The 16,016-nt window shown below is 35.5% G+C and overlaps 1 protein-coding gene across 2 annotated transcripts in view; it reads right to left on the reverse strand.

Annotated features, from left to right (window-relative positions):
* Positions 1 to 4,794: 4,794 nt before the first annotated feature.
* CEP85L (centrosomal protein 85 like) overlaps positions 4,795 to 16,016 on the reverse strand; it is a 164,671-nt gene continuing 153,449 nt past the window's right edge. For both annotated transcript variants that reach the window (XM_041742672.1, XM_041742671.1), the window contains 2 exons: positions 14,462 to 14,693; positions 4,795 to 9,612 (listed from right to left, as the gene is read on the reverse strand). In XM_041742672.1, the coding sequence (XP_041598606.1) occupies positions 9,449 to 9,612; positions 14,462 to 14,693 (396 nt within the window). In that variant the 3' untranslated portion in view covers positions 4,795 to 9,448. The remainder of the gene's footprint in view (positions 9,613 to 14,461; positions 14,694 to 16,016) is intronic.

Genomic DNA, 16,016 nt, shown 5'->3' on the forward strand with positions numbered 1-16,016 from the left:
GGTTCTGAATTTGTTTCCCTCGGGTTTTAAAATTTTGAATTTTGAGCTTGCGTTCAGAGAGATGAATCCATGAGAATTCTGTGGGGACTGATTCAAAATGCTTCCCAAGATTTGATTTGTTTTGTCCAGGGTTCCAGGGAACTATTAATCCAGACTCTTCCAAATTCTGGCCTTGAGATTTCTTGGCCCATATACGTAGAACAAATCCAAATCTTAATCTATATGAATGTAGGATAATAGTTGCACATTTTCAAGGGGACATATTTTTATCCCCTTGCCTGGAGCTGAGTCCTTAAAAATGAATTTCCTTTTAACTTCCTTTCAATAGATGTCAGATTTTCCTCCATCTCTTCTTTCACTGAGTATGTGATCTTTGGGGGATTTGGGCTTTATGTAAAGATCTTGGTTCTAGTTCTTTTTAAGATGTATTTATTTGAGAAAGACAGAGAGAGGAGGGGCAGAGGGAGAAGGAGAGAGAGAGGAAGAATCCCAAGCAGAGTCCCCACTGACTGTGGAGCCCAAGGTGGGGCTTAATCCTATAACCCCGAGATCATGACCTGAATTGAAATCAAGAAACAGGGATCCCTGGGTGGCACAGCAGTTTGGCACCTGCCTTTGGCCCAGGGCGCGATCCTGGAGACCCGGGATCGAATCCCACGTCAGGCTCCCAGTGCATGGAGCCTGCTTCTCCCTCTGCCTATGTCTCTGACTCTCTCTCTCTCTCTCTGTGTGTGTGTGACTGTCAAAAAAAAAAAAAAAAAAAGAAAGAAATCAAGAAACAGACACTTAACCAACTGAGTAAGCCAGGTGCCCCACTAATTCCCTACCTTATATGAACGAAAGCCTTGTCACCTTCCCTCCATTTGACTGTTAAAATTGAAGGTGATTATTTAGCACACCACATGATCTAATTAAGCATCGCCAATAATGATACAACATGAATTTCCAAATGTGGTGAAAAATACACATCACACACACAAAAAAAAAAAGAAAAGAAAAATACACATCACCCATGTAGCATTTTTGCCAAAAATGTTTGGCCTCAATCTAATCATGAGAAAGAAAAAGCCAGGTTGTGGCATATTTATAAGATATTGACAAATATTGATGCTCTAAAAATTCAGAAATTCTTCAAAAAGACAATACTTTTTTTTGAGAAGTTAAACCAGGGGTCTTAAATGTGTTTTCTTAAGCAAATACCTGAGTCATTAATGATATAGCTTAAAAGGAGACTTTGGAGGTTCCAATTTAGTTTTTTTTAAAGTTCAAGTATCTGACATCTATTTTATTGTAGTTTGAGTCTCAACTAAACAGAACAAGCTTGACAGAAATGCAGTACTCAAGACAAATGTGAAAGAATGGAAAAATAGAATCTTGAAGATTTGGCAACTGATTTGTTTAGATGGTGTAGAGATTATAATTGTAATAGCCCTCCTAATGATGTCTACATCATATTTCCTGGAACCTATGAAATTACATGTCAAAGAGGAATTAAAGATGCAAACAGAATTAAGATTGCTAATCAACTTTGACCCTAAAATAGAACATTATCCTGGATTCTCTGGGAGGGTCAAATCTAATGTTAGGCTTTCTTAAAAGGGGTAGAGGGCAGCAGAAGAAAACCCAAGAGATGGCAGTATGAAAGGGGGCTGGCCTGACATTGCTGGCTTTGAAGAGAGAAGAATAGGGCCATAAACCAAGGAATGTAATAACCGCTAGAAGTGGAAAGAAAAAAAAAAAAAAAAGCAAAGAAACAGATTCTCCCACAGAGTCTCCAGAAAGGAACACAGCCCTGTCAACACCTCAATTTTAGTCCAGTGAGAGTAATTTTGGAGTTCTGACTTCCAGGACTGTAAGATAATACATTGACTTGCAGTACACTAGTAAGTTTGTGGAAATTTGTTACAGAAGGAAAAGGAAACTAATATAGATCGGTATACAGGGAAGAAACACCAGAAGTGATTCTTGGATTGAAGGTATAATTTACAGATATGTAGAAGCTCAACTAGGAAGCAGCTTTGGGAAGGAGTTTAATTTTGAGCACTAAACTACAACAGGAAAAGCCTAGTGTGTAGTTTAGAGGCAGGTTTTGGCGTTAAAGAGGCCTGGTTCTTATTATGGCCCTGCCTCTTACAAGCTGTTCCGACTTGTTAAAGATATTAAACCTTTCTGTGGTTCAATCTTTTGGCCTCACATGGGGATAGTAAGAACACCTACTTCATAGAATATTATAAAGAGAAATGGATAATTCATGCAAGGTCCTTATACTTGGCTGGCATGTGTTCAAATGTTGGTTAGTGAGAACAATGATGATGATGTTGATGATGATGATATATAGAACGTCTGTGCATTATTTTTTAATCATCGCAGGCGATTAAACAAGTTTAGCCACTTGTTTTATGACTTAAATGATCAGTGTAGGAATATAAAATGTAAATTAAATTACCTTGCTTTCTTGTTTAGAAGAGATTTTGGCTGTAGACACCATTTGTTTAAATTATTATTCTCCAGACTTGTGCATATGTGCATTCTTGTGCAAACTTAAAGTCAGATGCAATAGCATTTATTTTCTAAGTTGATATTTTGTTCCTTTTTAAAGTCAGACCTTGGATTTGCCCTTATAAAACCTACATAGCTAATCTAAAGCCTGATGAAATTGCTGTGCTCTAGGAGTGCTGGGGCCGGAAAATAACTGTGTCCAATCCTGTGGCCTGAACCCAGAGAAGGGCCGAAAGGGTATAGTCACAGGGGCAATTGACAAGAGATCCAAGATACAGAGGATAATGGAACTTGGTTAAATAGGATTTATTATCACTTTATCCCCCTTCCATTTATAGCTCTGCACTCACCTAGAATGACCTATGCTTTAAAGACCATGTTTTCTCCTTAGACATGGAGTTCTTCATTGCTGGGACTAATGACAGGTATTTGTACATCTGTTGGCTTATCCCATTGGCTCATTAAACACAAAGTTTAATAAGTCAAGGTGCCTGCCTTAGAAGAACTCAAGTCTGGTGGGAGACCAGCACCCAAACAACAAACAATGGAAAAAAAAAAAGTTTCAGGAAGGATGAAACCAAGTACTTTCCACGAATTGTGGAGATGCGTGGAACACACGCGGCAGCATGACAGAGGACAGTTCCCCAGAAGAAAGGAGAAACAAAAGTGCCTCTGGTGAACAGGCGGTCTGTTTTTCAGATCTAGCTCTCTACTGCCTTGTTGTGTATTAAATTTTACTCTGCTTTCCAAAAAGTATACAGAATATAAGCCACAAGCAGTTAGAACCTGGGATTGTAAAAGAACACGGTTTCGAACCGAGAACTCAGTGATTACTAACAGACCCCTGGACTCTTCTCAGTTTTGGGGTTATTATGAATAAAATATGAACACTCATCTACGAGTCCCCTTTTAGGCATATGTTTATATTTATCTCAAATACCCAGAGTAGAACTTCCAGGTTACAAGGCAGGTGTGTATTTAAACCTTCTATTATGAGGGAATCAGCAGTGATAAAGAAGACAGTGTTTAAGTAATAGTAGGTTGGCTAAAGAGATTTTTCTTTTTGTGATCACATCAAATTTTTGTCAAAACAGTATTATTTAAATATTTTAGAAATCTTTTATCATAATTTCAGTCATCAAACTGGAACTCCTTTAAATCATGGAGACCGTCTTAACTGACATGATGCTAGAGTGCTGTCATTTTTAAGTGCTTGCCCTGCTGGATCCACACTCCACCGTTTTGTGCCATTACTAACAATGTATCTCACATCTCTTTTAAACGGAGTCCTCTGTGTTTCCACACAGAATGGCTGTTTGGTTGGGGCAAGTTGGCATAAAAAGCAGCTCACACTATTGGCAAAATCACTGAGATTTAACACAAACAAAAGCCCTTTGCTGACTCCCCCCATCAAAAAATTTTAACTGAATCAAAAATAATCCTATCTTTCATTCTAAGGAGAGATCTCCTTACTAATCACCTTAAAAAATATTCTAGGATTTTATCCACTCACTTTTTAAAGACATTTGCTTACAACCTAAATGGTTTGTGATGCATGATTTCTAAAGTGGTCCTTCCCCTGTTAACTAAATCAGATGCCTCACGAAAGACTGACAGAGCAATGCCAAGTTAGTTGGGCTGCAAACATACTGCTTATCCAAATATTAACCATGTTCCTAGAGACATTGAGGAGTCTAACCCTATGAGTTAGAACAAGGACCAAGGGTGCCATCCACAGGGCACCTCTGGGCCAAGGCTAGTAAACCATTAAAGTTGGGATGTCAAGGCCCCTGTGCAATAACCTTTTAACAATATTTGTGTTATGTTTCAGCAAGATTTCAACCTCTGATGAAAAGGGGGGGGGGAATAAAAAAGATTTAACTTGCCAACTCAACCTTCCAGCAATATGAAAAACTAAAATCGATGCTGCCTGTTGGAAAAGTAGAAAGAAAACTCTTGGTCTAAATAGGGATTTTAAAAACTGAAACACAGGGGATACACGCACTATTAGCTAAAATAAATGCAGGGATGGCTTTGTATTTATGGCATTTGTCATCAGAAAATCCCAGTGCTCTTCATGGAAGACTCTGAGAAAAAGCTCTTCAGTAACTGAGAAGAAATTCTTAGACTAAAAGCAGAAGTATCCATGTTCTAGTCAAAGGCTCTCTTGTGTATTTATAGTAAGCTTTTACCTAAAAGCCAGGTCAGCATATTCTTATCATTGGGAATTCAGTGGAGTCTGAAATTTCAAATACATTCTTATATTAACATTAGGCACTCTCAGAGACAGGTATCTTTTTATAAAAAATTTATTTCTCTGTAAATACAAATTTCAACATCACAAACAATAGTCCAGTGGAAAAATACTTAGCCATTAACATTGAAAACTTTTTTTTAATTTAATAAATAGAACTTTGGCATTCAAAATTCTAGCTGTAAACCCTATTAAAAAACAAAAACAAACACAAAATAACCCCTTTACAAAAAAAGAGGCAAGAATGATAGATCAGAAGGCATAAGCCAACCAGTGGCTTCACATTCTTTTTACAATAACTGTATTTCAATTAAGTCATGACCACTCTGTATTTACATATGAGGTATTCTGGGTGGTTCAAAAATTGAACCTAGTTTACAAAAATCACCAGTCATAGAGACTGATTATACACTCTGCTGTGCTTTTAATGTAACCACCTAGCTAGCACCTTACTACTTCTTGTCATCACACCAATGTGATGCCAAATTTTGTTTCTGTATTTAAATATTTATACATATATGTACACACATATACACACAAATAACTATATTCCAAAGGAGTTTCCTGCTCACTATACTGGGAAAAGGCTGGGCTCCAAAGACATTTATCCGATACCCTCCTCTCATGTTTCCTAAGGTATCTAACCTAGTAATGAAAACCTGCTCCTTGCTTAAGAAAAAATCCTTAATCAAGTCTATTTACAGAAGAACAAGGTGCAATAATCATCAACATTCTTATAACTCATGTAAAACAGAAATGAATGCTTACTGCAGGCAAAAAGGCACAAAAGGTTCTCTCTGTATGCAGCTGCAATAGTGTTGTTAATGACTTATTGATTTCAAACTACATTAATATACTCAGTACTTCTTTTAAATAAGAAAAGAATTTAAATATCCAAAAGCTTTCCCCCTTCATGATTAAATGTATATTATTATCACACAGCAATATACCACCACAGCATCTTGGGGTAAAGTTGGAAATTATACTCTTTATACCAAATAGGAAATCATTTTTCTTGTTTTGTGAACACTGAAAATTGTCAAAAATGGAAACAAAATGAATTAAGTGGCTCTGAGAGCTATAGCTACTGGCAGTTTCAAATGATAGTCTGAGTGAGCATGGTTATCAGAACTGCTTATTACTGTAATTACATATCTACAATGATAGAAATCTACATAAGAGAAGGCCAATAAATCAAACTAAAGGTGTAGCTGAGCTGAACTATGCTATGTAAAAATACAGTCCAAGTTCTTGGCTGCTAAGTTATTCAATGAACTATTACTTATATTGAAAGAATATTTTCTCAATAAAGTAGTTCCTTTAAAAATATCCTCTAAGAGATTTCTAGTAATGTCTTGAACTATGATAAAATGAATTTATAAGCTCATTAGTGAGTCAGAAATGTACAATATCCACTTTAGCAACACTTTGCAGCCCTTGAGATTGTCTCTAATAAGCTACAGAAGTCTAATTCAGTTTAGTCAACTGTCATGACCAAAATAAATTTCACTAAAATATAATATTATTAATATTAAATACTGAATCCCATTTCAAATATGAAAAGGGGCCACACTTCCTTAAAAAAGAAATCCAGGCATGACTTACCTAGTCGCTACTTAAGTTTTTAAAATTAGAGGCCACTGAAAATATACTAACAGTTTAACTGAAGTCATCCTTTTCCAGACATCAAAAGAAAAGACAACTATTGTGCCTCTGATTCAGTTATATTTTATCTGCACAGGTAACTGGGTCTTTTATTGAGATACTGTTACTTTATATCCCTGCTTTAGTGTGACTGAGGCAGAATAAGCTCAACTTCAAAACCCAGAAGACCAGAAATAAATGTTAATACTGCATGAAATACTTTCTAAGGAGACAAGCATTTAATTCACAGAAGCATAATTAAAAAGTTTTCACATCTAAGGAAATTATCAAATAGATTTAACTTCAAATTTTAGGTAAATATTCATCTCAAACATATATCAGAATATTAACTTCTGAGAACATCCTAGTTCAAACTAGGATAAGACACTATATACTGTTTCTATTTTGCCCATCTTACTTGACCTAAAAGTAAAATCTTTGTTTTCAAAGAGATATCAATATTATTACATTCTAACACAAGAGGTTATCTTGGAAGAGGGGGTTTTTCTGAAAAATAAAATCAAAATTAAATGCTGACAAATGAAAATACTACTAGTTTAATTTCCCCAAAAATATTCCTTCCAAGACTATCTACTTATTATCTAGTTCTCTTCACAAACTCCAGACTCCAAGAGATTATTTTGTAACTCAGGGTTATACTTAAAACTATCACCTTTTATTTTCCTTTTTTATTTACGGGGAGGCACACATTTTTGAAACTTAATACACCAGTAGTAGTTTGTCAATTTTCTAAGTCAAAACATTTTTACCTCAAGACATGTGAATTAAGTCAAATCCTGTAAGTTTTAGAAAACTTTTTTGAGAAATCAAATATTTTATCCTAAGCCAGAAAACAAAAATTTATCTACAGTAAGTCAAAGCAAAGAGCCAAAAGTTTGTTTAAAACAGTAACCATAAAACCCCAAAACATATACTGAAAACCTAGAAGATGTTAAGAACCTAGTGACCCAAATGAGTCCTTATTTATGCGCATTAGTACTATCATCTTAGGGTGCCTTTATATCCAAAACTGTGGAGCTTGAGGGATAGGGGTTGGGGTTTCTATTCAGAGAGAATGGAAAAATGTAGTGTGGTGCACTGTGGCTTATCTCTTTCAGGTGCTATTATCTACTTAATGTAAAGGCCCATTTTTACAAGACAGAATTCTTTGCAATGGATTTTTGGTATAAATTTACCACTCCCTGATTGTCTTCAAACCACCAATATTAAAAAAACAAATGAACACATTAGAATGCCACATTCTTACCAGTGACTTTTCCTTATTAGGTTAAGTACTTGGAATGCAGAATCACTATAATGCACTGATTACTTAGAGCCCAGATCCTAAGAAGTAAGAGTAGGGAGGACTCAGGCACTGAACGAAAGGAAAGTGCGATGTCCTTACAATGTATTATAACTGACTGTTTTAACATAACCATAAAATAACTTACTGAGCACTGTGTAAAAGCCAAATTCTGAACTGAAAGTCTTCCTGGGTAGTTTCCTTGAAGTTTTTATTCCACATGTTTTAAATGCTGAAAATATTTAAGAAAAATCTTTTCTAGGAGCAGCCTTTATACCAGTATATAAGCCTGGCAAAAAAAAAAATCAGACATGTGATCTGCTCTGGCCCAAAACAACAACATCCTGCTGAACTCACACCCTTTATTCCTACCTCTTATTTAGTCTTGACCAATATGGTTGCATCAAGAAAACAAACCAGTTTATAAAGAACAATGATTGCCATAACTAAGTATATTCAAAAGAATGTAATAAATGCTCTGAAGGCAATAAAATATATAGTTTGTCCAAAATTCCAACCAAAACAGGATAATACTCATTTAGAAATTTAAATAATTGTATGTCTACTTAAAAATCAGTTGCATTTCATAATGATATCCTATACTCCAGAAGAAGAACTAACCTGGTCGACTTTGTATTATATGAAAAACCCTGTTTTTAATGTATTTTACCTAATAAATGTAATTGAAATATCACCTGGTTTCAATTTTATGCTTGTGATAATTCAGATATAAAGAATACAGGTTGGCTTTTTCTTAAAGTACTTTTACCTTTAAAACATACAAAATCGTTAAAATGTAAACGTTTTGAGAATTGGATAAATAAACTATTGTTCCAGAGTGACTTTGTTAATCCTTCTTTATAACAATGGCCTTAGAAGGTTAGCATTCATTTTTTATGGCTTTGTATACATTGATACATGTAAGTGAAAAATTGTAAATAGTAAGGGATATGTTAAAATTAGTTCAAATTATGTTAAGTTGCCTTGTGATACATAAATTGCAATGCTAATGAAAAAGATTATCACATCAAAATTCCATACGTCTAAGGCAACCCACAATCACTCTGGAAAAATAGCTGACCTATCTACAGTACTACAATCAACCCCACCCACAACCTCATCATCTCAGCGCAGTGGTTGTTCAAAATACAAATTGTCTTGCCAGCTGTACTACTATTCAAACACTTGCCTGCTGTTGGAACTCTTGTTCAGCCAGCCCTTGAAAACCCCAAAGTACAACACAAGCTTCTACATGAAAAAAAAAAGAAATATAAGAATAAACAGTGTGTGCCTTTCTTAGAAGCTTTGCTTTTGACCCTAGAGATCCTTATAATTTTGTGAATAAACACACATGCACACCAACACACACACACACACACACACACACACACACACACACACTACAGATAAAAAGAAATTCTACCCCTTTATCTGAAGAGCACTCTTCACAGCTTGGTCCTACAATCAGTAGTTTGAGAAGACAGATTTTTTTTTTCTTACTCACTTCATCACATTTTTCAAATAGTAATTTGGTTTTTTGGCCTGATTAGGTAATAAGCCCCTTTGAAACCTCATCAAATCTCCTCTCTCCCCCAGTAAAACAAATCCACAGAAAAAAAAAAAAATCCTATATGTCAGTGATATGTCACTTGCAAGTTTCCATTATGGCTCCTAAAAAGAAATATGAAGAACTATAACACAGCAGCATTTAACAAATGGGTCATTATTGCTGTGGGACCAATAGTTGATCACTGGGTAATGCAGTTGTCTCCCATGTCCTGAGCATAGCGGTCTGATATTGTAGTCCTTAATTCATCGATGTCCCTCCGTAACTGGCATACATCTGACAATTTCTTAGTGAGTGTTTCTGGGCTATAATCATTCTCAGTCTCTTCAGCTGAACAGTTCATTGCTATGGAAATAAAATATGGAGAATATTTCAGACTTTTTTTAACAAAAGCATTTTAAGATTTTTGACTTAATTATCATTAGAAATATAATGTGGTGTGCTGAATACCAGTCAGGTTCAGGTTTAAATGATGTATCATTCAATATTAAATAGATCTTATTTACTTGGTCCTTTTAAATTTTTGCTAATTAAATAGCATTAAATTCATACAGCAATAACACACATGTTCAACATGTTTAAAGGATGACTACATTCTAAAAGTTAGGAAAAAGCATGCTCTAATAGCTCTCTTCATTCCAACTTCATAAAAATACGAAAACATTTCTGTATTGAGTAGTGATAGCTTAAATTTTTATAGACTGCAAAATGGGTTTATTGGCATGAAAACATAAATTTCCAAAACATATGATAAGTGTGTGTGTGTGTGTATATGTATGCATATATACTGAGTTGGAATGCTACAACCCTATGTAATTGAATTGGGCTGATGGCTAGTTGTCCAATGGCTGAATGAATGAGGGTGAGGCCCTGAATCAGCTGGCTTTTAATTATTTATGTCAGTTCCTTTCTTTGTCAGCATGTCTCAACATAAAAGCAGATGGAGCCAGCAATTGTAAAATAAATCTTTCTTTATACTTTCACTGGCACTGGTAGCTTACAGAAGGCTTAAGAGTCAGATTAACTTGTTAACAAACACTAAATGAACACCTGCCATGATCCAGGCACTCTGCTAGATGCTAAGGCCATAAAAAAATGAGGTAGGTGGCTTATTCTTAATCATTTACATATACTTTCATAAACAGTAAGCACAATCAAGTATTGTAGGTGTCCTACCCCCACACACAGGCTATAGTGGCACAAGGAAGAGAACAACCAGTCTCAGTGGAGAGGGCTCAGCTTCAACTGGATAGGCCAAGGAAGCAGAATGAACAAAGGTACAAAAGCAGAAACCAAAGAATCTGAGAAATGTCAAGAAAAATCAGTAATCAGCTCTAAAATGGCGGAACACGAATTATAAAAGGAAAGTGCCAAGAAATAAGGCTAAAGAGGCAGGTGGGAACTACCCATCTCTATTGTAGGGGGCTGTAAGTATTAGGAAATCAGAATCACCATTAGGTTATATTACTCTGTAGCAATGTGAAAAATGAATTAGGGGGGAAAGTAGGCAAGATGGCAAGATAGTTGACAAAGAGACCAGTCCAAATGAAGGACTCTGAAAGCTTGATTTAAGGCAACAGTGCAATGTAGATGTAATGGAAAGAATGCTTCTTAAGAAGTAACTGGTAGAAATAAGTTGAATAGGGGTTAGGGACTAGGCATGAGGCATACCCAGATAAAAGAAAAAATAGGGTGGAAGATAAAAGCCTGGATTGGGGTGTTCAAGGTAGATGGTGGTGCTACTCACTGAGAGGAGGAACAGGTTTAGGGAGAGAAGAAAGGTAGGTTCTCTTTTGGATATAGTGAGTCTATGATGCCTATGGAATAGCTGGTTCTTATATGAGGTAAGTATAATCAAGAGTCCAGGAAGGACATTCTAGGCATGGTAAGAGATGCATAGGTCAAAGCTACAGCACTAACAGAAAACAAAAGGACATGGGTAAGATTACTGAGAGAAATATATAAAAAGAGAAACAAAAGCATCCAAATTGTTGAGGAATAAGTAAAACCTTCACTATCTGTAGATGACACTATTTGCAGAAAACCCTAAAGACTACCAAAGAACTGATAAATGAATTCTGTAAAGTCATAGGATACAAAATTATAGATATATAAAGAAATCTATTGCATTTCCATACACTAATAGTGAACGAGCAGAAAGAGAAATGAACAATCCCATTTACAATGGCACCACAAGAACACAATACCTAGGAATATATTTAACCAAGGAGGTCAAAGACCTGTACACCCTAAACTATAAAACACAGATGAAAGAAACTGAAGATGACACCAACAAATGGAAAAATACATCAAGCTCATGGACTGGAAGAGCTAATATCGTTAAAATGTCCAAACTACCCAAAGCAATCTACAGATTTAATGTAATCCCTGTCTAAATACCAACATTTTCCACAAATGTCATAAAACAATCCTAAAATTGTATGGAACCACGAAAGACCCCAAATAGCCAAAAACAATCTTGAGGAAGAACAACAAAGGTGGAAGTATCACAATCCCAGATTTCAAGATATATTACAAAGCTGTAGTAATCAAAACAGTATGGTACTGGCACCAAAACAGAACCACAGATCAATAGAACAAAGAGCCCAGAAAAAAATTTATGCTTATATGGTTAATTAATCTTTGACAATGGGAGCAAAAATATACAATGAGGAGAAGACAATCACTTCAATAAATGGAGTTGGGAAAATTGGACAGCTACATGCAGAAGCATAAAACTGGACTGCTTTCTTAGACCATACACAAAAGTAAACTCAAAATGGGTTAAAGACCTACATGTGAGACCTGAAACCATAAAACTCCTGGAAGAAAACATAGCCAGTAATTTCTTTGACATCGGCCATAGAAACATTTTTCTTTAAGTGTCTTCTCAGGCAAAGGAAACAAAAGCAAAATCAAACTATTGGGATTATACCAAAATGAAAAAAGCTTTTGCACAGCAAAACAAAAGCCATCAATAAAACAAAAAGATAATCTACAGGATGGAAGAAGATATTCGCAAATGATATACTGGATAAGGGGTTAATATCCAAAATATATGAAGAACTTCCACAACTCGATACCAATTATACCCCTCCAAATAATCCAGTTTTAGAAAAGAAACAAAAAAACAACAACAAAAGATTTCTGGGACACACCAATATTTAAATGGCAGAGAATTCCACAGAAGACTGAGACTAAGCAGTCATAAAGGCAGAATCAGAACCTAGAGAACAAAGCCATGGAAACTGTGGGAGCAGAGCATTTAAAAAAAGAACGGTGAGGTGAACAGCATCAATGGACAATGGATGAGTGAGGAGATACGCATTCAAAATAATCCACTGGTTTCTGACCAATTAGCTAGCTGGTCAAATTTTCACAAATTTTACCAAAATAGAAGGTAAGGATTATGGGGTTAAACTTTACAGACTGGAAGAGGTGTACACTAGAAGGCAAATGTGATAAAATTCTTGAATCAACTTTTTATTCACATTTGGATAGCTGTCTTAATTTAATTACTGGAAAAGGTGACAAGTACTATACAGGAGAATACAAATGTAGAAGCTTACAAAATAACTGAAGGGGTGACCACCTCTAAAATGGTGAAAAGAATGAGTCTTTTGTGTGTGAGCTTTTGCTTTCTGCTCCAGATCACTATTAACTAAACTGCCCCATGACCTGCCAAACCTCTCCACCTCTAAGATTCAAGCCAACCACCAGATACTCCATGTAGCCTTCACAGCCCTTCCCATTTATTTAGTTTTCCCTGGGGCTCCCAGTTCCTCTTCCACATCTCAGTTACAATACTTATCACAATGCTCTAGTAATGTAGTTTATGTGTGGGCCACGGGCTGTGTTCAATTGCATTATTGGTACTATAGTATACCTTAGTACCTAGACTATATAAAGCATTTATTTAATAATTACTCATTAAGTCAATATACTTTAAAGTGTTTTTAACATATCCACCACACATATGTGTATACACACCTATGAAGTGGAAGGGAAAATTCTGCTGACATCTCTGAGCACAGTTACATGTTTCATGTAATAAGGGATATACTTTCATCGAAAGTATTATCTGGTTTGCCAAAATAACTATCATGAGGGTACAGTCTTTTTGATGAACTTGTAAATAAAACTAGTCTCCACTCAAGTCATATATTAACCATATTATTAGGCAATTACTCAACACAACATGGTAGATACATAAGCCTTTTGGTCTTACTCCATAACTCCTTACTTATGTCTAATTCTTCTGTATTAAAGAGACCAACATGTCAATATTATAGTAATTTAGAACCACATACAGAGGGACTCCTGGGTGGCTCAGCAGGTTGAGCGCCTGCCTTCAGGCCAGGGCATGATCCTGGAGTCCTGGATTGAGTCCCACATCGGGCTCCCTGCATGGAGCCTACTTCTCCTCCCTCTGCGTATGTCTCTGCCTCTCTCTCTGTCTCTCATGAATTTAAAAAAACAAAACAAAACAAAAAAAACCACATACAGAGATGCGTGTTTCTGCAAAAGCAGCACAAAGGGGACATTAGGGTATTCCTGTGGCAGCTCTTACAGCTATATGTGGAGGAACATGGAATTGAGGAACAATGAGGGTGTTATATTGAAAAGGACAAGGGCAGAATGTATAAGCATGACAAGAGCAAGAGATCTATAGGCCACAGAAACTAGCTCTTGTGACATACTGATACTTATATTAAACAACTGCCACAAAACATACACTGCATAGGAAAGCAAATGAGTATTTTCTTTCAACTATTTTACCAGGAGACAGATGGCTGGATCATTAACTTACACAATTACCACATGAAAGCCGATAGAATCATTCTTTTTAAAAGAGTAATCAGGAAATCATATCTAACTACCACTCCAGTCACATATTATTAATAGATTCAGCACAGCTCATCGATGCAGGTAGATCTGTAGGCATTCAGCCAAGAGGCAGTCTGTATCAAATATGACCCTGTTTACTTCTCGAAGTATAGTGAGGTAAGTTCTAGCAATGAAGTAGTAATAAGTATTTACATACCTACAGATTTATTCAGAAATTTATAAATCTAAGTAGGAAAGAAAAGAGATAAAAACAAATAGGGAAAAGGTAGTAAGAGGTTCCTGATTCATGGAGACAGGTTTCTAATTGCTAAGCAAATACAGTAAGGACAAAGCACCAGCTACTTACATCTGATTCCCAGTAATAATGAAAGATTAGGCTCTTTGCCCTGAGCACGCTGATTGAGAATACTACACAATGCCTTCAAGTCAAACAAACAATAGGACATTTCCTTGAACAGTTGATCAATCACACTCAAATCAGACAGTGGCCATTTGGTAAGTACTGTCTGCTGTCTGGATTGGTCTGCTTCTTGGCCCTGATCCAAGAAAGAGCAGGTCTCTTCTGTTTGCCTTTGGTTCTGCAATGAATGAAGAAAACAAAAATCAGGTTGTTAGAGAAAAGGTACTCAAAAGCCATGCAAGTTAATATTTTCTCCCATTTAAAAACAAAATAGCGGAGTCATATTACATACACATTAACCAAATTTAACTGCATACCCATGGTAGGGAAAAAAGCATACTTTAAAATAGTGGAAATGATTCAACGATTCCTCTGTGTCATCTCATGCCCTATGGTAAATGCGAAAGAGCCAACAAATCCATCATTACTTACTGTCAGTAGCAACAGTGATTTAGTTATTGTGAAAGTATCTGTTGCATATTGAGGAAAGGGTATATATGTTAATGTTGATAGGAATCAAAATTTTCAGCATAAGTGAAAAAGAAATAAAAGTATAAAATCAAAGAAAGAAAACAAAATCCTAACAGTTCTGAATTGTGAAATCTGAATTGGAAGTATCAATATGAACTCCAAGTTTCTTACACTCATAAAAAGCTACTTTCACCTCATCCCCCAAACTGTCACCATCTACTTCTCTTTCTGAAAATTGTTAGGTTATAAGAAATAGAGGGGGTAGAGTACAAGATAAATGACACCATGAGAAAGCAATCAGACATATCTAGAAGGCCTGACAATCTATAAGTCTGTGAGACAACAGGGCCAGGTTTGTCAACAAGTCACTAACATAGAGAAAGGGAGAAACTTTATAAGACAAAATGAAATGCAACTCATGGTCTTTGATTAAATGCTGGTTTCAACTGTCATTATAAAAGCATCTGGGAAAGAGTACTGAGGAATATTATTCTTACTGGGTTTGACAATGGTGGTATGGTTATATGGGAAATGTCCCTAATTTTTAGAAATGCATTCTTGAGTATTTAGAGACAAAATGTCATGATGAGAGTTCAAAAAAACTAACAAGTATCTTTTGTATAACATGTTCTTACATGCAAGCCAAATATGCCATCTTGTAATTAAGTGATAAAACAAGTATGATCTGTTCCAATGGTGAAGCATCAACATTGCACCTTCCTTAAGATTTTCAAAGGTAATTTTATTTATATTCAATTTATGTTTTATTGAATTACTTTGGGACCAAATCTCTATATAATATTTGACTGTGTTGCAGTTCAGTCTGTGAAATGATATTGAGACATAAGAAAAATAAAAGTTTGCCTTTTGATTATAATTTTGTAAGAAATCTAATGGATTTAATTAATTGGCACATCAAAATCAAGTCTTCAACTAAAAAATGTTCTATGAATATATACAAAATAAGGATCTACTTTAAATTAAATAAGTACTAAATCATTCTTTGAAAGCAATTTGAATTTTTTCTACT

This window comes from Vulpes lagopus, chromosome 2 (genome assembly GCF_018345385.1).
Source record: "Vulpes lagopus strain Blue_001 chromosome 2, ASM1834538v1, whole genome shotgun sequence".
Classification (NCBI taxonomy): Eukaryota; Metazoa; Chordata; class Mammalia; order Carnivora; family Canidae; genus Vulpes; species Vulpes lagopus.